The 22,895-nt window shown below is 47.7% G+C and overlaps 1 protein-coding gene across 4 annotated transcripts in view; it reads left to right on the top strand.

Annotated features, from left to right (window-relative positions):
* The window catches only part of GTF3C1 (general transcription factor IIIC subunit 1), an 89,257-nt gene that overhangs the window by 47,463 nt on the left and 18,899 nt on the right, over positions 1–22,895 (top strand). For 3 of the 4 annotated variants that reach the window (XM_064295735.1, XM_064295737.1, XM_064295738.1), the window contains exons 12-26: positions 102–255; positions 2,730–2,833; positions 3,614–3,798; positions 5,307–5,585; positions 5,850–5,995; positions 7,058–7,155; positions 7,648–7,744; positions 7,863–8,040; positions 13,514–13,655; positions 14,022–14,157; positions 14,772–14,853; positions 14,990–15,178; positions 17,792–17,949; positions 20,035–20,177; positions 21,719–21,800. In XM_064295735.1, the coding sequence (XP_064151805.1) occupies positions 102–255; positions 2,730–2,833; positions 3,614–3,798; positions 5,307–5,585; positions 5,850–5,995; positions 7,058–7,155; positions 7,648–7,744; positions 7,863–8,040; positions 13,514–13,655; positions 14,022–14,157; positions 14,772–14,853; positions 14,990–15,178; positions 17,792–17,949; positions 20,035–20,177; positions 21,719–21,800 (2,173 nt within the window). The remainder of the gene's footprint in view (positions 1–101; positions 256–2,729; positions 2,834–3,613; positions 3,799–5,306; positions 5,586–5,849; positions 5,996–7,057; positions 7,156–7,647; positions 7,745–7,862; positions 8,041–13,513; positions 13,656–14,021; positions 14,158–14,771; positions 14,854–14,989; positions 15,179–17,791; positions 17,950–20,034; positions 20,178–21,718; positions 21,801–22,895) is intronic. The other variant, XM_064295736.1, reaches the window with a different exon arrangement.

Raw genomic sequence — 22,895 nt, 5'->3', positions numbered from 1 at the left:
GTTTCTGCTGGATCCCTTAAGCATGTCTCAGTTGCCTGGGTTGAGAACAGCCTTCCATGTTGAGAATGGGAGTATTGACTGCTTACTTTGTGATGCCCCAGGATTCAGAAAATGATCATGGATCAGGAGAAGCAAGAAGGTGTGTCCACCAAGTGCTGCAAGAAGTCCATCGTGCGCTTGGTGCGGAACCTGTCTGAGGAAGGCCTCTTGAGACTCTACCGAACTACAATCATTCAAGATGGCATCAAAAAGAAGGTAACCACGGACTCCCGCAACACCCCCAGAGCCAGCCTGACCCTGGTGGGAGTTTTCTTATCCAGCCCCTCTGGTCATTGTATCTCAGTGTTCCTTTGTTGCCAGTAACTCAAAATTTCCTGTCATGCCCCCAAATTTGGGGAACCAGAGCAATCCCCATTTTCTGTGGAAGCTGGAAGCAGAAAAGAGCAATAACTTGCTTTGACCTTTGAGCGGCATCCTTTGGTAAAGCAGTGACCCAAGGCAGGTGACCAGCAGTGCAGCCAGGTGTGAAAGAGAGAAAGAACAGTGGTGGCCTGTTGCAGTTCAGCAGAGTAATGCTGGGAGAAACTAAGTAACATTTAGAAGGCAGGAGATTTAGACTAAGCAGCCAGAACATTTTCCATGGAGATCTGAGGAAACATATCCCAGAGGAAGGAATGGCAGCAACCCAATTAGTATGCACTGCTGGGGTTGTCCGATGGGAACAATACATCTCTTCTGTCTACTAACTTATCCACTTCTGTAAAATCTAAAGTTTAGGGCCATTCCCGTAGCAACTGTAGCTCAGCTGCTTTCCACATATTCTAAAGCATATGTTTTTCAGGGTTGGAGTAATTTGAGATAGCCCAGCTGGGCACTGAGACCAAAGGAGAAGGTGCTGTGGGGATAATCACTTTTAATTTCCTGATCTTTTTTGTCTGACTGCATTCTAAATCTCTGCCTTAAGAAAGCTCTGCTTTGATATTCTGTTTTCTTAATAAGCTGGCAAGGTCATTTTCTTTTTTGGCTTTCTCTTATTTTGAGAGAAATTTGAAAAATTCCACACAGTTCAAAAAACGACTTAATACCATTTCTAACTTTCCAAGTTGACAGCTCTCATCGTGTTTTTATATGTTTAAATGTTTTTATACGGTTTAAAATAAAACAGTAAAGTCGCCTTGACCCTGCCCCACGCCACAACCCCAGCCAGCTTGACACTAGTCCCATGGAGCAGTGGCAGCGGAGCCCTGTGCCCTCGTGGAAGGACAAGAAGAGCCCAGCCCGTCAGCAGCGTCTTGAGCTGCAGCATCTGCGTAAATCAGCATTCTCAGTGGGGGGATCAAGGGCAAGAAAGGTCTCCCCCAGTTTAGGAATGGAGGGGAAGGCCCTCGCATGGGTGCCAGCTGTGTCTTCCAGCTCCTATCTGGCACCGTATCCACCAGTCTGGACCAGAGGGAGTGGGGCACAGGTGCAGCAGATAAGATCACACGACCTCAAAACCAAAAGGGCCTGATAATAGGGACCTCCTGCCACCACCACAGAGCCCGGTTTTCCATCTGGAAAGGGCCACAGTAGTGTCTGTCTGCATCTGGAATTGGCTTAAGTTTCTTGCAGGACTGAGGATGTGCTCCGGTGGCCTTCTGACCCGCTGGAGCCGAGCTGTGAGTGTGCTGCCGTCAGTCTTGTGCCTTTGCCCCAGATCCAGCCCTGTCGCTGGGCCTACAGGCAGTGTGCTGGGCTGTTGGACTGTGGAAAGTGGGGAGATGGGAATGCTGTGTTTTTATGCTGTGCTGTTCAGTTCTCTGAGTCGTTGCCTAACTCTATCTCATTTGAGCCTCACAAAACCACAGAAGAGTTGGCAGGGCAGGAGGCTGGTCCCCATTTCATGAATGAAGTGCTGAAGGGACTGAGCCAAGTACAGTGGAAAGAGCACAGGCTTTTGGAGTCCCTGTGTAGGTACTGCTTCATGTTAGTGACAAAGCCTGCCGGCCAGCGTTAACACACCCAAAACACCTCGCCCCGTTCTCCTGCTGAGGACAGAGACAGGACGGGGCTCCGGGCGTTGTGCTTTGCCTTCAGACGCACACCTGTTCTGCCAAACTCCACCTCTCTCTGCTGGTTGTGAAAATCATTTCTCTCCCAAGCAGTTTCCATTTTTCGTCCTGTATACCTTTCTTGAGATGCTCACCACCTTAACCGTTCAGCTTCAGTACCTTGGGAAAGGTAAAACAACAAAGGCAGCTCTAGGTCCTCTGCCAGTTTGTTTAGAGAGGCGCGTGGTAGGAATCCCCCGAGGGCACTCAGTGAGGGGAGATTAATGAAGGCTGCTTACTTTTCCAGATGAAAACCCTCAGGATTCCCACACAGCTATGGGAAATTCTCAGGTCGAGGCCACGGGACACTGGGAGCAGCAGCAGACATTAGGACATTGGTCAGCAGCGGAGCCCAGTGGGCTGTGGTGGTCCACCCAGGGGGCTGCAGGCTGTACTGCTCTTTCTCCCAGCTGGAACTCCTCCTCTGAGCAAAGCAGCAGCATTACTGATGACAGAGCTTTAGCATGGGGGCACTTAAGAGTTTTTGAGGCCAGTGGCTACAGCAGCAAACTGTTTAGCAATGCATTTTGTTCCAATCTCAGAATTATCTTCAGGAAATGTTAGTGAAAGCAGCCATGCCCACCCCCCACCCCCTGGCTCTGCCCCCACCTTGTGGGACGTACCCCCCTCTCTCTGCAGATAGAACTGGTGGTACACCCATCCATGGACCAGAACGACCCTCTGGTGAGAAGTGCCATCGAGCAGGTCCGTTTCCGGATCTCCAACTCAAGCACAGCAGGCAGGCAAGTGGCAGAGCCCCGTAAGAGTTCATTAGCTGAGCTGTCTCCATCCTAAAGCAAGTTTCAAAAAAAGCCCTTTGTTTATGCTTGTGTGTGAGATCAGTGATTTCACAGGTTTAGGGTTTGTGACCCATGATCCCCTGATCTACACAAGGATCAGTTTCCAGGTTCTTTAAGGACAAAACAAATCTTAACCATTCTTGAGTCTCTTCTGTCTGTATATTGGACAGACGACTCCCAGTCACAGGCCCTGTGATGTATGGACCTCAGCTGGGCTCATAACAGCTCACAGATGAGTCTAGTTGCTTTTCTGAGGTCTCCTCTGGTTTTGTTCATAAACCACCTGGTGGGCTGAGAGGAAACTCAGGGTTGGGAGAGAGTTCTTAGCTGGGTCTACACTAGAAGTTGGAGCAGGCAGGCAGGGAGCTGGTTCTGGCCTGCAGATGTTGTTCTGTGTGGTTTGTCCTCTGCTGGCTCACATGTATTTTGAAACAGTTGCCAGCAGATTTCACATAAAGGTCCTCATTCCTGGCATTTACTAAAATGTTAGAAGACCTAGCACATAGGGCTCCCTGTCTTATGAGGCAGCAGCTGCCCCCGGGGATGGTCACCACCGCTGAGATGTCTTCGTGACCTGGCACATTTTATTCATTTCCATCATATGCTCAGCCCCTACTAGCCTTTGAGTTTGAGACCCCGGGGCCAAGTGGCTTCATCCCATTCACATTGACAGATCCTGTCCTTTCTCTCAACAAACGATCACTTTTTATATTTAAACTACAGGGTTAAAGTTTCCCAGCCTCCAGCGCCCCAAGGGGAGGCAGAGGAAGAAAGTCAAGGAAAAGAAGGTCCCAGTGGATCAGGATACTCTCACCAGAATGCTTCCTCTAAACCTGAAAGTGGACGGATGAAAAAAACAGATGAGAAAATGGGTATAACCCAGCTTAAAAACTACCACCCCGTTGTAGGTAAAAAGCCAATTCCTGGCAGCATCTGATTGTATTTCACTGGTTCGGATAATGATGTTCGAGTCACTTGGTATCCCACATTTGAGCACTGGGATGCAGTCAGGGAAAGTCAGGTCTCATCTACCACCTGGGCCATGTGGGGCTGGTCACGTATTTTCTACCAGCCTCGGTTTCCCCATCTGCAGAATGGGGCGAGTAGTTCTTGCCCAGCAGTCCTCACAAGGCTGTTGAGAGACTCAAATGAAAGTATGTCCGACCCCAGTACGAGAATGGTTCACAAATACTAACTTCCTCCATGTATATCCTTGGGCTGGAGCATTCTGGGAACCAGTCTACCTCCCCTGATCCCATAAGCCCTCAGCAGGTACCGTCACTGGCAAGTCTGAGCGCCCACTTACTCTTCCTCACGCCAGGTCTCTAGTAGGCTCGCCTCCTCCCTCACTCAGCACCAAGCTTCTCTCATGTGAACGTGTACTGGGCTGGTGCAGCTGGCAAGGCTGTTGTCACTAGGCGCTCTGGTCCTCTCCTGACCAGTGCATGGGTGTGGGTGGAGGAGAACAAGCTTGGCTTACAGGGCACAGACCTCAGTCAAGCAGAAAGTGCCCCGGAATCGGACACGGCAGGTCCCAGGAATTCCAAACTGAAGAGGTAGTTTGTGTGACTGCCCTTTCTGAGGGCTCCAATCACACAAGCCTGGCCTTTGCTTTCGAGGTTTCACGGTCAGAAAACGTGCAGATTGAAGGGGGCACATGATACGATCCCCAATAGCACATGCACGTGCAGAGGCAGAGGCAGTGGGATTGGTCCTCAAATGGGCGAGGGTGACAGTGGAGAAGGGACCTCTGGTCACTTGTTATTACTACCCTGTTACTGTATCTCCCTGTCTCACACCTGTCTTCTCTCACTGGGGGAAGTCGAGGAAAGCTTTATCTGTATCAACAAAGAGAAGAAACCACTTTAAAAGAACGAGATTTGGGGATTTTTGCACAGTCCCCATCAAGCCGTAAGTCCCTTCTGTGGTGGCTGTCAGGTCCTCCATGCTGCCTGTCTGCTCCTATACACTCCAGCCTCATTGCCTGTGCTCTCCTTCTCCCTTGTGCCACCAGCCTTCCAGCCTCCTGGCCCTTCCTCGGATGGCCTAGCACACACACATCTCAGGCACCGTGCATTGCACGTCCCAGTGTCTGCGTGGCCAACTGTGGGACTTCACTCCAAGCCTCTCCCCATGGAGACTTTCCCTGGCCTCTCTCTCTAGAATTACAGCCTTTCTATCCCTTTTTTGCTGTATTTTTCCACTTACCAGCTATATCTGACCTACCATTCTATGTATTTTATCATTGTCTGTTTCTCCCCTCTAGAAAGTAAGTTCCACAATGGTAAGAACATTTGTCTGTTCAGTCCTCTGCTGTCTCTCTGACATCTGGGACATAGTGGCACTCAATATTTATTTTTTGATTGAATTGAACCTGGGGTTTTTCAAGCACTGCCCTCCCTCTTCCTTGCCCCAGTTCCTGGACTTGGGCGTTCTCTAGGGTTTCTGCCCAAAATGCCTCGCCTGCGGGTGGTCCACGTGTTCCTGTGGTACCTGATCTACGGACACCCTGCTGGCAACATGGTGGAAAAGCCAGCCCTCAACAGTGAAAGGAGAATGGGAAAGCAGGAGCCTGGGCGAGTAGGAGCCCAGCCCTACTCCGGAAATGACTCGGAGGCCTCCTCTGATGCCCCATCCAGAGACAATGAAGACCTTGGCACCTTAGAGGCTGAAGTGGAGCTCCCCACGGAGACAGGTGAGCTGCCTACGCCATGCCTGTGACTGAGGCGGGTAGGTGTGGGGGTATCCAAAGAGAAACACAGTTTCTTATTCTTACTGCCTGAACCAGCTGAATTACCATACAGCCCACTGATCATCCAAACTTCCTGAACCTCTGAGCTCCTGTGTTCTCCTGCTTCCTGCCTGACCAGTAGGATTCTGTGGTCAAAAGGATCCGAGTGACCTACTTGTGAGATGACGGGGTCCTCTCTACTGGGTCTGACACCGATTTTTTCCCTAGTGTACGTGGATGAAGCCTCGTGGATGCGCTACGTCCCTCCCATTCCACTCCACAGGGACTTTGGCTTCGGCTGGGCTCTTGTCAGTGACATTCTCCTCCGCCTGCCCCTCTCTGTCTTCGTTCAGATTGTGCAAGTCTGCTACAAGGTACTGGCAGCTCCCGAGGCCACCACACATCCTGCGGGCTGGCCCCTCAGCTCCAGGGCAGAGGGCCTGCACTCACACAGTCAAGGAGGAATACTCGAAGGCTTGGGGTCACTTGGATGGGTGGGTGGGTGGGTAGGTGGATGGACGGACGGACAGATGGATGTCTTTCAACGGAAGATACTTGAAAGACTAGGAGTTGTTCTTCTAGATAGGTAAGACAGGTAGATAAGTAGCTAGCTGGATCGACAGACCGTTACAGTGTAACAAATAAAACACATTGTTTTTAGGAATTTGGTAAATATAGAAAAAGGTGAAAATAAAATTACCCATAACTTCGTCACTCAGAGAAAGAATAACTGCTAATGTTTTTTGGTATGTTGTCTTTTTTTTTTTTTCCCTATGCCCATGTTTTTGTGTGTGAGAATGTGTGTGTGTGGGGAGGGGGGGAGATGTCCTTTTTTTTTTTAACTGACTTGAGACTGTATTTACTCTTTTATTATTATCTGTTCTTTCCACCAAACAGTATGTTGTATTTCCACATCATTAGATTTTTTTAATTTGGTATTAAGTAGATTCATAGTATTCCTTTATATGCATCTACTACTCCGATTACTCTCTTTTTGGACACTGAAGTTCCAATTTCTTGTTTTTATAAATGACATGTTGATGAATACCTTATGGGTAGACATGTTTGTGACCAGCTCTTGAATTTTTCCCTTGGGATAAGGGTAGAAGTAGAATCACAGGCTTTAAAGGGAATGAGTATCCTTCATTTTTTTTAATATAAATGAGTATATTGCCCCCAGAAATGTTTCAGCAGTTACTGTGCCCACCAGCGGTAGATGAAGGCACCTGCCCGTTGTCCCCAGCAGTGGTGGATAGGCTGGAAGGGAGGGGTGACAGGACTGAGCAGAGATGTAGGGTGTTTGGGGGCAGGGCTGTCCATTGGACTGATAGGCTCAGGGAAACTGCAGCCGAGACAATACTGGTGAGTATTTTTTCACAATCCTTATAATCCAACCTGGCCTTGGGGTGAGCTGAACCTGAAATTTATCTCTTCAGGTGGACAACCTCGAGGAGTTTCTGAACGACCCTCTGAAGAAACACACGTTGATCCGGTTTCTCCCCAGGCCCGTCCGGCAGCAGCTTCTATACAAGAGGTAAGGGCATGGAAACCCATATGGAGCAGCTTCAGGCCCCCACAGGCCCCTTAAAGTTCGGATTCCAAAGGCTCCTGCACCGGGAAAAGGAAAAGGCTTCTACCTTCCAGGTTGTACAGACGATCGATTTTCACTCATTCAGGGCCCCGTGCACCTTCTGGATAAAGGACAGGGGCAAATGAGCTATGGCCTAGTTCACCTAAAGTATAAAGTCTGCTGATAAAGGCTACGGGTACTCGAGTGTTTTTTTTCTTTTCTTTACTTTGACTTACTAAACCAAACCCCAAGTGTGGGACCAATGGTCCATCACCCTAGTTGGGTATTAGGAAGATCGTTCTGGGCCTAGGCACCTTGCAGGGCTTCAGGCCAGGCCCCCAGGCACAACCAGGTAGAAAAGGGGAGAATTGAATTGCATTCCTTACCCCAGACACAGTCCCGGAGGCAGTTGAGAGTGCGGTGTGATGGGAACCTACCACTCCCTGTGTTTTCCAGGCGTTACATTTTTTCGGTCATGGAGAGCCTTCATAGGCTGTGCTACATGGGGCTGCTGCAGTTCGGTCCTACAGAAAAGTTTCAGGATAAAGACCAGGTAACGTCTTTCAAGCCCAAAGGAATGTGGTCCTGATGGCTGGATATGGCATACACACCCAATTCTGATTTTGATGACCATGGGGGCCCCTCCCTTCTACCCGATTTCTCTCTTGTAGGTCTTCATTTTCCTGAAGAAGAATGCAGTCATCGTTGATACCACCATCTGTGATCCACATTACAACCTCGCCCACAGCAGCCGGCCCTTCGACAGGCGTCTCTATGTCCTCGACTCCATGCAGGATGTGGAAAACTATTGGTTTGATCTGCAGTGCGTCTGCCTCAACACCCCACTAGGTACTGTCAGCTCTGCTGGCCTCACTGCTTCTGCTTTTCTGTGGGACCACCGGGATTTAGAGCTGGATGGGACTAGAGGTGGCCTAGCCTGTGTTTCAGACTGCTCCCGGGGCCTGGCGTGTCCTCGAGGATCCCTCAGAGGACAGAGGTGGGCCTTGAATTAGGGGGGCAATGGGGCCCACACCCAGTTTACTCCCAGGAGCTCCACTTGTGTCTTCAGTCATTTGTTCAGTAGATATTTATTGAACACCTACTGTATGTCATGTCCTATGCCATGCCGATGAAAGCACACCCCATCCCTACCTTCATGAGACTTAGCACACAGAGATACAGAGTGGGATGTGGGCTGTGGTGGAGATAAGCAGGGTGGTTGGTGGGACCCAGGGTGATAATGTGAGGGGTATTAAATGGGGTGGTCAGAAACGCCCTGCTGAGGGGGAGACCTTTGAGCTGAGACCCAAAAGATGAGCTGAGCTAGCCAGGCCCAGAGCTGGGAAGAACGTTCCAGGCCAGGGACACTGCAGGTGCAGAGTCCCTGAGAGGAGCTGGGAGAAATGGAAGAGGCGGTGTGGGTGAGAAGGAGAGCAGCAGCGGAGAGCGGACAGGTGGACAGGAGCCAGCTGCAGAGGCCTTGCACAACATGGCGAAGGGTCTGGGTTTTATTCTAAGAGCAGTGAAAAGCCATTGGATTATTTTATTTGTTTATTTTAAATTTTATTATGATAACATCTTTATAACAAAAAATTTTAACCATTTTTAAATGTACAGTCAGCGATGTTGATTACATTCACCATGTTGTGCAGCCATCACCACTGTTCCTAAAAGGTTTTCATCACCCCAAAGAGAAACTGAGTACCCCTTAAGCAGCAACTCCGCTTTCCGTCCTCCCCCAGCCCCTGATAACCACTAATAAGTTTTTGTCTCTACACACTTGCCTATTCTAGATATTTCATGTAAAGTTGGATCAGGCAATATCTGTCCTTTTGTGTCTGACTTATTTCACTCAGCATGGTGTTTTCAAGGTTCATCTGTATTGCAGCACGTATCAGAATTTCGTTCCTTTTTGTGGCTAAATAATATTCCACTGTATGGATGTACCACATTTTGCTTATCCATTCATCTGTTCATGGACGCTTGGGTTGTTTCCATCTTTGGCAAATGTGAATCATGGTGCAGCGAACATTGGTATACAAATATTTGTTTGAGTTCCTGCTTTCAAGTCTTTTGCATATATACCTAGGAGTAGAATTATTGGGTCATATGGTAATTCTATGTTGGGTTCTTTGAGGAACCTCCAAACTGTTTTCCACAGTGTTTGTACCATTTTACAATTCTGTCAACAGTGGATTGGGGTTTTCTCTTTTTTTCTCCATCAGCCTGGCTAAAGATTTGTGAACTTTATTGATCTTCTCAAAGAACCAACTTTGGATTCATTTGTTTTTCTCTATTTTCCCTTTTTTGTCACTGATTTCCTATTTGATTTTCATTGTTTCCAATTTCCTGCTTACTTTGGGTTTAGTTTAATCTTTGTTTTCTAGATTCTTAAAGTAGAAGCTTAGGCTATTGATAAACTAAGGGCTAGGGTTAGGCCGATTCCTCCAACACTTGTTATTTTCTTTTTTTCTTATAATAGCCATCATAGTGGATATGAAGCAGTATCTCACTGGGATTTTGATTTGCATTTCCATAACAGCTAATGACTTTGAGCATCTTTTCATGTGCTTTTTGGCCACTTGTGTGTCTTCTTTGAAGAAATGTGAGTCCTTTGCCCATTTTTAAAATTGGGTTGTTTGTCTTTTTGTTCTTGAGTCATTAGACAGTTTTAAACAAGGGAGTAACAAGATTTCTTGTTTTTAAAAGATCACCCTACATTCAGGCGGCAAACAGATAAATGAGGAAATGCTCACGATCATTAGCCATTGCGAATCAAAACTACAATGAGATTCCATCTCACTCCAACAAGGCTGGCATTAATCCAAAAAGCACAAAATAATAAATGTTGGAGAGATTGTGGAGACTGGAACACTTATACACTGCTGGTGGGGATGTAAAACGGTACAACCACTTTGGAAATTGATTTGGCGCTTCCTTAAAAGGCTAGAAATAGAACTACCATACAATCCAGCAATCCTACTCCTTGGAATATATCCTAGAGAAATAAGAGCCTTTACACGAACAGATATATGCACACCCATGTTCGTTGCAGAACTGTTTACAATAGCAAAAAGATGGAAGCAACCAAGGTGCCCATCAACGGATGAGTGGATAAATTATGATGTATTCACACAATGGAATACTACACATCATTGAAGAACAATGAGGAATCTGTGAAACATTTCATAACATGGAAGAATCTGGAAGACATTGTGCTGAGTGAAATTAGTCAGTCGCAAAAGAACAAATATTGTATGAGACTACTATTATAAGAACTCAAGAAATAGTTTAAACAGAGAAGAAAATATTCTTTGATGGTTACGAGAGGGGGTAGGGAGAAACGGAGGGAGAGGGCTTTTCACTAATTAGATAGTAGGTAAGAACTATTTTAGGTAAAGGGAAAGACAACACAATACAGGAGAGGTCAGCACAACTGGACTAAACCAAAAGCAAAGAAGCCTCCTGAATAAACTGAACACTTTGAAGGCCACAGTAGCAGGGGCGGGGGTTTGGGGACTATGGTTTCAGGGGACATCTAAGTCAACTGGCATAATAAAATCTATTAAGATAGCATTGTGCATCCCACTTTGGAGAGTGGCGTCTGGGGCCTTAAACCCTAGCAGGTGGCCATCTAAGATGAATCAATTGGCCTCAACCCTCCTGGGACAAAGGAGAATGAAGAACACCAAAGACACGAGGTAATTATGAGCCCAAGAGACAGAAAGGGCCACATAAACCAGAGACTACATCAGCCTGAGACCAGAAGAACTAGATGGTCCCTGGCTACAACCGATGACTGCCCTGACAGGGAACACAGCAGAGAACCCCTGAGGGAGCAGGAGAGCAGTGGGATGCAGACCCCAAATTCTCGTAAAAAGACCAGACTTAATGGTCTGACTGAGACTAGAAGGACCCCGGAGGTCACGGTCCCCAGACTTTCTGTTAGCCCAAGACAGGAACCATTCCCAAAGCCAACTCTTCAGACAGGGATTGGACTGGACAATGGGATAGAAAATGATACTGGTGAAGAATGAGCTTCTTGGATCAAGTAGGCACAGGAGACTATGTTGGCATCTTCTATCTGGAGGGGAGTGGGGGTGCGAGGGGGTCAGAAGCTGGCCGAATGGACTAGAAAAGAGAGAGTGGAGGGAAGGAGTGTACTGTCTCATTAGGGGGAAAGCAATTAGGAGTATATAGCAAGGTGTGTATAAATTTTTATATGAGAGACTGACATGATTTGTGAACTTTCACTTAAAGCACAATAAAAATATTAAAAAAATGTAGCTGCTGTGTAGAGAACAGACTGAGGGAGGGGAAAAGAATGGCAGCAGGGAAAGGTTGTAATTTGTCTGAGAGAGATGTGTGGGCACAGCAGTGAAGAAGGAGAGGGGAAAGGTGAGGGAGATATTTTAGGGGAGACTTGCTGCTTTTTTTGCTGTTAGCTTGAATCAAACCTCTTGAAGAGAGCCTTCGCCCTTTCCAGCGTTTTTATTATCATCTCATTTCCTTCTGTGATCTTCTCGAGTACAGGCACTTTGACTTCCATCCTCGGGTCCTAGCAAAGTGCCTGGTACACAGTAGACAGCCTGTACGTGTTTATTGAATGAATGAGGCGGGGGTTATTAAGGCCATAGAAGCCGTAGAACCTTGAGCCCAGTCTCCCTGGAAGTCAGTCTCCGTCTCGTCTTTCCTTGTCACCTCTACCAGGAGAGAAAGGATGTCTCAGTGGATTTGCACCTGGGAGAGGAATCACTCTCTTCCTCCCATCACAGACCTGAAAGATCAGCATTACCCTTTGATGTTTACAAAGCAGGAGGCACAGATTTCTTCCGTAGAATTATTTAATGCCAGCAGAGTAATGCGCGCTGGTGTTTAGAACCTTTAATGGGTGCAAACAAATTTTAAAACTGTGTGTTTAATAGATTTCAGGCATTCAGTCGTGAGCTACGCTTTTACCATTTCAGATTTTTAAAACGCCCTACTTCCCCTGCATTTTATATCCAGATGAGGATTTATGAACTAGCATGTTATTTGCACCAGAGTTTTTCAGGCTGACAATTGGTGAATTTCCATCTCTTTTAGTATTTGTGAGCAGAAATGCTACAAGCTTGTTTTTTAGCCCATTAATCAGACATCAATTGTCTATTCATTCAACAAACACTTGAGGAGGTTCTGCCCCAAGGACTGGGAGAAAAACATCCCATCATAAACGTAATAATCATCCTTTAAAGCAGCGGCCCCTCACGTGTGTGTGAACGAGAATCATCTTAGGAGCGTTTTAAAATGCTGACTACTGGGCCCTCCGCAGAGACTCAGGTTTGGCAGGCCTGGTGGATGGCCTGTAAATCTGCATTGATTACAAGCAGCTTGGTGGTGTAGCTGTTATTTGCACATGAGAAGCATACCTTAAGTGCTCTTACTTTCAACTGTCCATTCAAATGGATGGCCTCAGGAAAGCTATTTGTAATCTTCCTGAGCCTTCATCTCTACAGGGGGGTTGGAGGGGCGAGGTGCCTCCACTGCCTTGTGGGGCTCCGGGGAAGCTCTAGATGGAGAGAGGTGGGGAGAGCTGAGTTCTCCTGGCTGCCCAGTGCCCTCAACCCAAGGTCTCTGAGCACATGATGAGAGGGACTTTGATCTTCCACAAACTTCCATAAACTTACTTGTCTTACTCAAGCAGTGGTTTTAGTACTACTTTATATTTTCTTGTAAGAAATGCCATTTTTTAAATTTCCTCATAACAACTTAATTTCTCAACTACATTAACGTACCTCTTGGGCACTCAGGAAGCATATGGCTGCTCCTGGAACCCAGCTAGGCCCAGGGACATGACACTGTCGCAGACTGTTTGACCAGGTCCTTCCCGACTCCCACCCCGCCCATCACCACCAAGTGCAGTCATTTCTGCCCATTGCTTCTGCCATGCTGGCACATGGGAACTCCCCCGGGCTTTCCGTTTTCCTGGGAACCCTCAGGGGAAGACAGGTTTCCTGTGCTTGTGGACTCCCCAGTCTTTTGGGTTCTCTGGTTGCCTCCCTGCCTTCTCCCCTTAGTGGGATTCAGCCTGGCCAAAGACCTCTTTCTCAGGCTCACCCACCGGTGCTTCCTCCTGTCTTCCTGCTCCTGGCTCCCTCCTAGCAGTGTTCTCATAAGGTGTTTTATATGAAGAGGCCCTGTCAGTTTCAGACCCTCTCGTCTATACAGGAGGCCCGTTCACAGAAAGCAGATCTGTTGTCCTCACACTGTCCAGCAGCAGCCTGAAGCCTGACCAAACCTGGCAGGAAGGGGTCAGCATTCAGCTTGTGTTTGGTTTTTCTAGGCGTGGTACGCAACCCGCGCCCCAAGAAGACCAATGGCCCAGATCAGGGCAGCGATGAGGAGGGCAGTCTGCGGAAGGAGCAGGAGAGTGCCATTGACAAGCACAACCTGGAGCGCAAGTGTGCCATGATGGAGTACACCACGTACGTCCCATCCCGGGCATCCTAACTCCTCCACGGCTACCTCAGGATATCAGAGCCAGAATGGCCCAAGCCCCTGCCTTAGAGGCTGCCAGTTGGTGGCCATGGGCCAAATCTGGCCTCTAGGCCCACATATTGTTAAATAAAAATGGAATCAATTGCCAACACTCAAAAACTAGAAATTTTCACATAAAAATCTGGATTTCTGACTTGGCCATGTCAATCGTAGGACTCCCAATTCTTCATTTCTTCCTGTCAGGTGTTTGTCTGGGAAGGTAAAAGTTGGTTGTAAATAAATATACTACTCCACTCCGTGACCTCCTCAGTTACTGAGGGCGGCTCTTTTTGTGTTCTTTCCCCATGTTTCAGGGGGCGTCGTGAGGTCGTGGATGAAGGTTTGATCCCCGGGGACGGGCTGGGAGCCGCTGGGCTTGATTCTAGTTTCTACGGACACTTAAAGCGCAACTGGATCTGGACCAGCTACATCATCAACAAAGCCAAAAAGGTAGGCACTCGGTGGGGGCAGGCACCCCACACCTGGACCAGCACTCGGGACTGCCCTCACTCCTCCTCCTCCTGTCCCTTCCCTGCCTTACACCTTCTGAACTGGTGAAAGCAGAACAGACCAGGGAAGCAGACACTGACTTCCACATGTATTGAAGGTGGGCCCCAAACCAAAAACCAAACCTATTGCTGTCGAGGTGATTCCAACTCAGAGGACAGAGTAGAACTGCCCCATAGGGTTTCCAAGGAGCACCTGCTGGATTCGAACTGCCGACCTTTTAGTTAGCAGCCAGACTCTTAACCACTACACCACCAGGGTTTCTGAAGGTAGGCCAGGTGCCTAAAATACCTGCCTGGCCTATTCTGTTTCGGGTGGACTCAAAACTTATTCTGCGATGTGGCTAGGTAGCCCTTTTTGAAAGGATTAGTGGAGAGTCCTTGACAGGGTCAGACGAGAGGGAGTACATGTGCGGTAATCAAACAGCTGCACTGGGGAACCCCACCCCTGAAGCCAGCTTTATCAGAGACTTGGATATTTCAGTGCCCTTATTGCTCCAGGCTCTTGGGGATTTACTGAAGCTTATGCTTCATTCCAGTAACATCCTTGTCTTTTAGGAGAACGTCGCCTCAGAAAACGGGCTCACGGTGAGGCTCCAGACATTTCTGACCAAGCACCCATTGCCACTCGGTGGTGGAGGTACGTATGCTGGGAGCTCACCCCAAAAATAGATGTGATAGCAGTTTAGGACCAAGGCAGACACCACAGGTTCAGTTTGGCCTCTCTGGCGTTTGCAGAGCTCATCTTGAAACTGATCTCCTATGGTTATTTCTAGGCAGCAGCAGACTGAACATCTGGGGAGAAGCGAAAGCAGCGCCTGAGCTCAGTGCTGACAGGGAAGAGCAGTTTGAGATGGACAAAGAGCCCACACTGGACAGAAACAAGAGAGTGAGGGGTGGGAAAAGCCAGAAGCGGAAGCGGATGAAGAAGGACCCTGGAAAGAAGATCAAGAGAAAGAAGAAAGGTGACATGATGGTCGCGTGCGTATATCAGGCCTTGTCTCAGTCCGCCCTGGCTTGGAGCTCTGCAGCAGCCTCCTTCCAGCCAGACCTGAGCTCTGCCCTCAGACACAGGTGTCCACGTTCCCGTGAATCTGTTAACACTAACTGTGGGTGATTGCCTCTTCATTTTCCAAATCCGTCTGGCCGACTGGGAGAGCCTGGAATTTCCTATATGCTTCCCCTGGCTTTCTTGGTCTTTGCATTTTGTAAAGCCTTTTACCTTAGAAATTGTTTTTTCTCAGATCGGTTTAGACTTATAATTTCATTTCAAGCAAAAAAATAAAAAACTTAGCAAAACCATTACCAAGCATTTTGATCAAGGATCCTTCTGTAGGGGAAATGCAGAACAGAATTTCAGAGTCTTACGGAATCCAGACTTTCTAGAGCCAAGGAGACTGAATGAACCCTGAAATTATTGCCTTAGGATTGAACCAAAAGTATCCCCTGAAATCTTCTTAAGCCAAATAGTAGTGTAGCTCAACTAGTAAAGAATGTCTGCCTTGAGCATTGTGCGCTTTTAAGATCTATCCACAGGGGATCAAATTGACAACAGCAGCTCCAAAGATTAGATAGGAAACTTAGGGGGCATTGAGTTTATGTTAATGGTGGACAAACAATTAGGAAAAGGAGGGTGGGAATGGTTGCACAACTCGAAGAATGTAATCAATGTCACTGAAGTGTGCGTATAGAAACCGTCGTGTTGGTGTATGTCCTGCTATGTATATTCTCAACAATAACAATAAAAATTAAATTATTTAATAAAAAAAAAAAAAAAAAACCTTTAGCAAAATTCTCATCACAGCCAACCAAAGTTCTATTGTTTTGTTTTCTCGGCCTTAACTTTTAATATCTACATTTATGCTAATCGGGCCAAAGTTCAAAGTCATGTTGTATCTGAATCCGAGGAAAGCTGGGAACTATATAAGCCTTGCAGAATCTCCTCAGAGCTGATGCAACCCCTAATGCGTGGTGTTTTCAGATGGCCCTTTTAGGTACTCCTCTGGGCAGGACTGATAGTCAAAGAGAGCAGAAGGAGGGCAGCGTGGAGACCAGCGTCATTTTCTGAACCACTTTTCTCTCACCTACACAGACCTTGTGTTGTAACAAAAATCCGATGGCTCTCTTTCAGATAAAAACAGTGTTTACACAGGAGCCCATTTTTAGTGGTATATTTGGCTGGCATTCATAGCAAATAACATTACATCTGTTAACTCGCACCCAACCCCACCACCCCATTTAGCCTATTCCAGATGTGTGTAAGATCAGTTTGGCTCATGATGACCTAAATTCATTTACCGGGCAAAACATATGATAGGGTCACTGTGAAGCCAAATTTTCCTGCCCCACTCTTCTGCCTTTAGCATCAGAATAATTTGGAAGACACTCAGAGAACAGTCTTTTGGAACTGGCAGTGGCATATAGGGTCTGTGTGAAATTGTGAAACCACCAGAGTATCCCCACCATGGGGAGACCTTGGAAAGCCCAGTGGGCAAGAGCTCAAGGTTCAAAACCTCTATCAGCTACTTACTAGCTGTGTGACTTTGGGCAATTTGCTCTCTCTCTGTTTTCATTTCCCCAGCTATAAAATGTTGGAGCCCTGCTGGCACAGTGGTGAAGAGCTCAGCTGCTAACCAAAACGTCAGCAGTTCAAATCCACCTGTCACTCCTTGGAAACCCTGTGGGGCAGTTCTTTTCTGTCCTATATGGTCACAACTATAAAATAAAAAACCCACCCAGTGCCGTCGAGTCATTTCCGACTCATAGCGACCCTATAGGACAGAGTAGAACTGCCCCATAGAGTTTCCAAGGAGCGCCTGGCAGATTCGAACTGCTGACCCTTTGGTTAGCAGCCGTAACTCTTAACCACTACGCCACCAGGGTTTCAACTATAAAATGGAGATGATAATTGTATTCATCCCATGGGGTTGTTGTGAACTAAGTATTATTTTAATTATAAGTTAATATATGTGAAAAGCTTAGAGCAGTGCTTGGCACATAGTAAATATTCCATGTTAGCTATTATTACTTATTTAGCAGCTACTTTGTGCCAGGCACCATATTAGGCATTTTATACACAGTCTCGTTCAGTCCTCACAACAGCCTTGTAAGGAACTCGTTGGCTCCATGGTACACAAGAGTTAACACACTCTTCAGTCACAGGGCAAGAGAGCAGTGAGGGCCTACGTGGCTCCACAGTTGACTGTCCCACGCATTCGGCAGACATGCCCTGAGGATGTTCTGTAAGGTTCTGTACGAGGCACCTTCAAAGGACTTAGCGACACAGTGGGACAGATTGGAGATTGATAAATAACAGATAAGAGGCTGTATTCAGTCAGCCCTACCCATCACCATGAAATTTGACCAAAGAGAAATCATGAAAGGAGTAGTAAAAAATAATAAGATCTTTCAGGAAGGATTGTTTTGTGGTGGTTTTGTAGGGCTTTAGACACAATGAGCTCTGAGAACACATCCCCTTTGTCAGATCTTCCTAGCTGGGTAGGCTACCTTCCTCTCTCCAGAGTGATGGCTCCAAACCCATCCTTAAAGGTCCCTTTCTCTCCCTCTGGTGTTATTAGAAGAGCTCCCGGAAGAAAAAAGCAGAAGGCTGCGCTACCATGACGAGGCTGACCAGAGCGCCCTGCAGAGGATGACCCGACTGCGGGTGACCTGGTCCATGCAGGAGGACAGGCTGCTCATTTTCTGCCGAATTGCCAGCAATGTCCTCAACACGAAGGTATTCATTCAGCCCACCAGGCTCCTTTCCCTTTCTAGTCTCCAGCCAACCAATATGCTTGTCCCCCTCACAGGAGCCATCTTTCCCGTCTTGGACCCTTGCAGGGCAGCTCATGGCCCCCATGTCCACTCATCGCATCTCCTTCTGCTTGGCCACCAGAAGAGACAGTTCCCAGAATCTGACAAATTAATAACGTTTTTTGCACATTTCTTTTCAGCCTTCAGCGAAATACGTAAATTTTTTTTGCCTAGAGCTGCAGACAAAATAGCTCAGAGCCGTTCTCTCCCTGTCTCTCTTTACCAGAAATCTAACACTTCCCTGCTCCTCTCTTCCCACCCTCATCTGCCTGAAAACCTCCTATTTATCTTTCAGTAACTGCTTATCTCAGAACAGACTTCATGGACCCTGCCAGGTGAAAGTAATTACTCTCTTCTCTCTCTGTCCCTTGGATGCATACTTCTCATGTTGTTTCTGGAACCCCTTGGCCCACTAGAGTGACTGCTCCTCACGTCAAAGAAACTTGTCTTAAACTTATTTTCGTAGCGGCAGCCCCTAACATGGTGCCTACTACACAGTAAGCACTTGGTTCATATTTATTGAATCTAAATGGAATGGTGGCAGTGGCCTCAGCCTGGCTTACCAGGTTTCCCACAGTTCACCCCCACCCCCATGCCATCTGCACCACAGTTCCCCACACTCACCACATCCTCCCTGCCTGCGTCCCTGAATCCCAGGCAGGTGGAGAGGGCCTTGCCAGCTCTTGCTCTATGACTATCAACTTCCTCTTTCCTCCAATACCACAGCCTCCGAGAAGGTTCTGCAGCCCAAGGCAGAGTTTGCCTCCCTGTCTTGTTCCCCAAAGACAGCAGTTGAGGTGGGCAAGTGTCCCACCAGGAAATGGAGCTCTAGCATCATCCAGTCCAGAGTCCCTTCCAGACAGTCACGTGGCCAGCCAGAGTAGGCGAGGCAGCTTCCTAAAGAACGCAGTTTGTGTGGGCTGGTTGCAACCATGCCAGCCAAGAGAAACCCAGTCAGGTGTCCTGTGTCCAAGATGCTCTCCCGATTGCAGGCTCAGTAGATCTTTTTTCTTGATTATTTTCTCCATATTCTCTCACCTGTCAGCCATCCCCGCCTAAATTGCAATCCAATCCCTTCTCTAAGGAAAAACCTGAAACATGATGTGCTGCTGTGTCCTCCTGAATCTGCCAGGGGACTTTCATGGTGGTCCTGGTAGGAGGGGTGTGCCTCTGCTCCGTCCTCAAGGAAGCAGGAGTGGTCTTTGTCACCTGGACCTTCCACTCCCTGCTTGCACTTAAACCAGATTCTTGGGTCATCTCATTCTTGGGGTTATGAGAAAATAACCTTGTCATCCATTCCCTTCCTCATCTCAGCTCTGCCTTCCTACGTATCGTTGGCTGAGATGTTCTGCTAATTTAGTACATTCTACTTCTACTAACATAACATACAATCACAATATATACACTGTTTCTAAGCATTTGTAACTATATAATTAAGCCTTTAAAACCCTCTAACAAAACAGATTGTATACACTTATAACCTCCCCCAAGGAGCCCTGGTAGCGCAATGGTTAAAAGCCCAGCTGCTAACCAAAAGGTTGGCAGTTTGAAATCGCTAGCTGCTCTGTGGGACAAAAATGTGGCCCTCAGCTTGCATCAAGATTACAGCCTTGGAAACCCTAAGGGGCAGTTTTACTCTGTCCTGTAGAATTGCTATGAGTTGGAATTGACTCAACGGCAATGGTTTTTCTTTTATTAATATATTACCCTTCCAGTCAGTACTACCCAATGCCCTCTGTGCACTCTGGCTGGTACTTACCAGAAAGACATTGTTCCCACCAGACATTGAGGACTTGTCTTATTCTTCTCTCCCCTGCGCCTCACTCAGTTGGTGTCTAGTAAATGTGACTGAGCAAACATTTGCTCAAAAACATGAGGTGATAGTTTTGAGTATTCTCTGAGGAACGAGACTCCATTGAACATATTTTTTCCCCGCTCCTTTATATTCATGACCACTAACGTGAGCCCGGAATCCTGATTTTCTGTCTTGGTTCTGTGTTTGATCCAGGTGAAGGGCCCGTTTGTCCCCTGGCAGGTCGTGCGGGACATTCTGCATGCTTCCCTTGAGGAGTCTTTGGATAAAACCTCTCACTCGGTTGGACGAAGAGCTCGCTACTTAGTGAAAAACCCACAAGCCTATCTGAACTATAAGTAAGCCATCTCTGAAATTTCGTAACTCTAGGACAAGGTTATTCCAGTGCTTCCAGTTCATTCTTCACTCTTCTTTCATCCCATTTGCTTAAGATTCTTGTGTAAGATCCAGATCTAGCACACCAAGTTGTCCAGCAGCCCTTTTTGATTGCTGGAGTTTAGTGGTCCTTGATCTTTGGAGGGCCTCGAGTTTATAGGTAAGATGGTCCTTGATCTTTGGAGGGCCAGGTGTGATTCTAGGTACTCTGACGTGTGTGTTGGGATTTGGACTTTAGTAAAGCTTTATGAAATAGCTGCTATTAATCTGTTTTTACAGATGAAGGAAGGGATCTCTTAGCCTCAGCACTGTTGACATTTGGGGCTGGATCATTCCTTTCTGTGGTGGCGGTCCTGTGCATTGTAGGATGTTTAGTAGCATCCCTGGCCTCTTACCTACTAGATATCAGTAGTATCCTTCCGCCCCATGACCACCAAAAGTGTCTCCAGATGTCCCCTAGGGGACAAAGTCACCCTCGTTGAGAACACTGACTTAGACATACCAAGAGGCCTGCAAGAAGCCATTTTCCCCGTGCATGGAATCTTAGACTGTTTTAGCTGAAAGGACCCTGATCACTTGGTCCAAATGCCTCTGTTTTCAGAAGGGGAAGCAGGCCCAGAGAGAGGATGCAAGTTGACCTGGGTGGCAGTGAAGTGAGAGCTGGAACTTGGCCTTCCTGACCCCTGCCTGGCACTCTTCCCTTCTCCCGGCAGTAGTGTGGGGAAGTGCAACAGGAGTGGGCTCCAGAGTCAGGAAGCTCAGTCAGGTCCTCCTGAGAGTTCTCCAGAGCCATGGGACCTGGGGACAGGGCATTGTCAGTCAGAGGCTGTTTCCTCACCTGTGAAACAGGACAGTAAAACTAATAATAACCACACCTGTCCTGACTGCTGCTAACCTTTGGTATTTGTGGGGCCTTGGGCGCCCTTGACTTCACCAAGCTTTAAAATGGAATGTCAGTCTCTACCTCACAAGCTCTTTATGGAGGTTAAAGTGCCTGGCTCATCGGAGCCCAGCAAATGCTGGTTGTCTTCTCTTTCGATTCATTTTGAGCAACTCAGGCTCTCCTTACATCATGGAGATCCAAAGATTTATGAAATGGATACATAGTGCCCTGGAGGAAATTAGAGCGCTTACTAACGATAAACACCAGTGTCTACGGAACGTTTTAAAGTTGACCATAGGCTTTGACACAGGTTGTCTCCTTTGGTCCTGCCCAGATCCCTGTGAGAGGTAGGTGAGAAGCACAGCCCAGTTTGCACACAGAGGGACGGAAGTGCAGAGAAGCTGAGGTGTAAAACAAGAACGCTAGCGGGCTTGGCTTGAGTCAGGTTTGGCTAACCCCAAATCCTGCATTTTTAAAAGCTGTAATTATCTAACAGATGTATAAAAACCATAGTTCATGTGTAACCAAGACCAGAAACGTTCGGACAGGAGCCTTCTGGTGGCTCTGTACATGAACAGCATTATGAACACCAGACCTCGTTTTTGTCTTCTCTTTCTGCAGGGTTTGCCTTGCCGAGGTCTACCAGGACAAAGCACTGGTTGGGGAGTTTATGAATCGAAAGTGTAACTATGACGACCCGAAGGTAAGCCCCGTGCAGCTGAAGGCAGCCTTTTCAAGTGCCAGACTGCCCCCCTGGGCCAACAGTGACTCTGCCAGCCTCACAGACAGGACGTTTTCCCTGCTCGTGTGGGAAATCTACTTGTCAGATCTTTGGCTTTGGACCATGTTTGATCTGGCTCCCAGCACCAGTGTTTAGAGATGATTAGAATTGACATGCCACTTTGAAGTGCTGCTGTGCCTTGGGCCTGTTTGTTAGGAAAATGGGGCAGCTCTTCAGAAACAACAAGTAGCTAGGCTTTCCTGGAAAGCTTGCACATAGGGTAAGAGCTTTCTTCTTGAGAGGACCTTTACTCAAATACACCCTCAAGGCCCTGTCTAAGGGGGACTGGAATGAACTTGCAGGAGCTCATGGACTGAGGGTCACAGGGGTTCAGAAGGTAGCTATGAAGAAGGAAGTCGTCTTTCCAGACCCAGACTTCTCTGCTCTTGGCTCAGAGCCTACTGAACACCCGCTGCATGCATGCCAGGTGGGGTCACTGATGCACAGATTCAGCTATGCCCCCTCAGGAAGCCTGCAGGGAAGCAGGTCAGGCCAGAGAAGCAGATGGGCACTGCAGAACAGTGAACAAGTTCTCTGAGAAAACGCAGCACAGGCCAGCTAGTTCGGGAGGGAGCATCAGGAATGATCTGGATCCAAGTAACAGAAAACCCAGCCTCATGGGGCTTAAGGCTTCATTGTTCCCATGAGCCAAGCCGTCTGGCGGTAGGCAGTCCCAGGCTGGTGCAGCAGAACACCACTGCCGCCAAGTACCCAGGTTGATCCTGTCATTTCACTGTCTATCCTTAGTGGACAGCTTGCCCACCTCGTGTAAGTCATCTCATGGTTGCAAGTTGACTACTGTCGCGCAGGTCATCACAATAGAATCCCAGGGCAGGAAGACATGAATGAGGGGCTGCATTGGCCCCACGTGGCCCTTGTCTTAGGGAGGGGCAGTCTTTCCTAGAGGCGCCCTGGCCAACCTGGGTCACATGGCTGGGAAGCAGCAGCTAGTACAGGGGAACAAGGCCATGATGGGTCTGGGCCTGGCCTGACTCACCTATGAGGCTGGGTGTGTTG

Source organism: Loxodonta africana, chromosome 12 (assembly GCF_030014295.1).
Source record: "Loxodonta africana isolate mLoxAfr1 chromosome 12, mLoxAfr1.hap2, whole genome shotgun sequence".
Classification (NCBI taxonomy): domain Eukaryota; kingdom Metazoa; phylum Chordata; class Mammalia; order Proboscidea; family Elephantidae; genus Loxodonta; species Loxodonta africana.
This window is presented reverse-complemented; position numbering and strand designations above follow the sequence as displayed.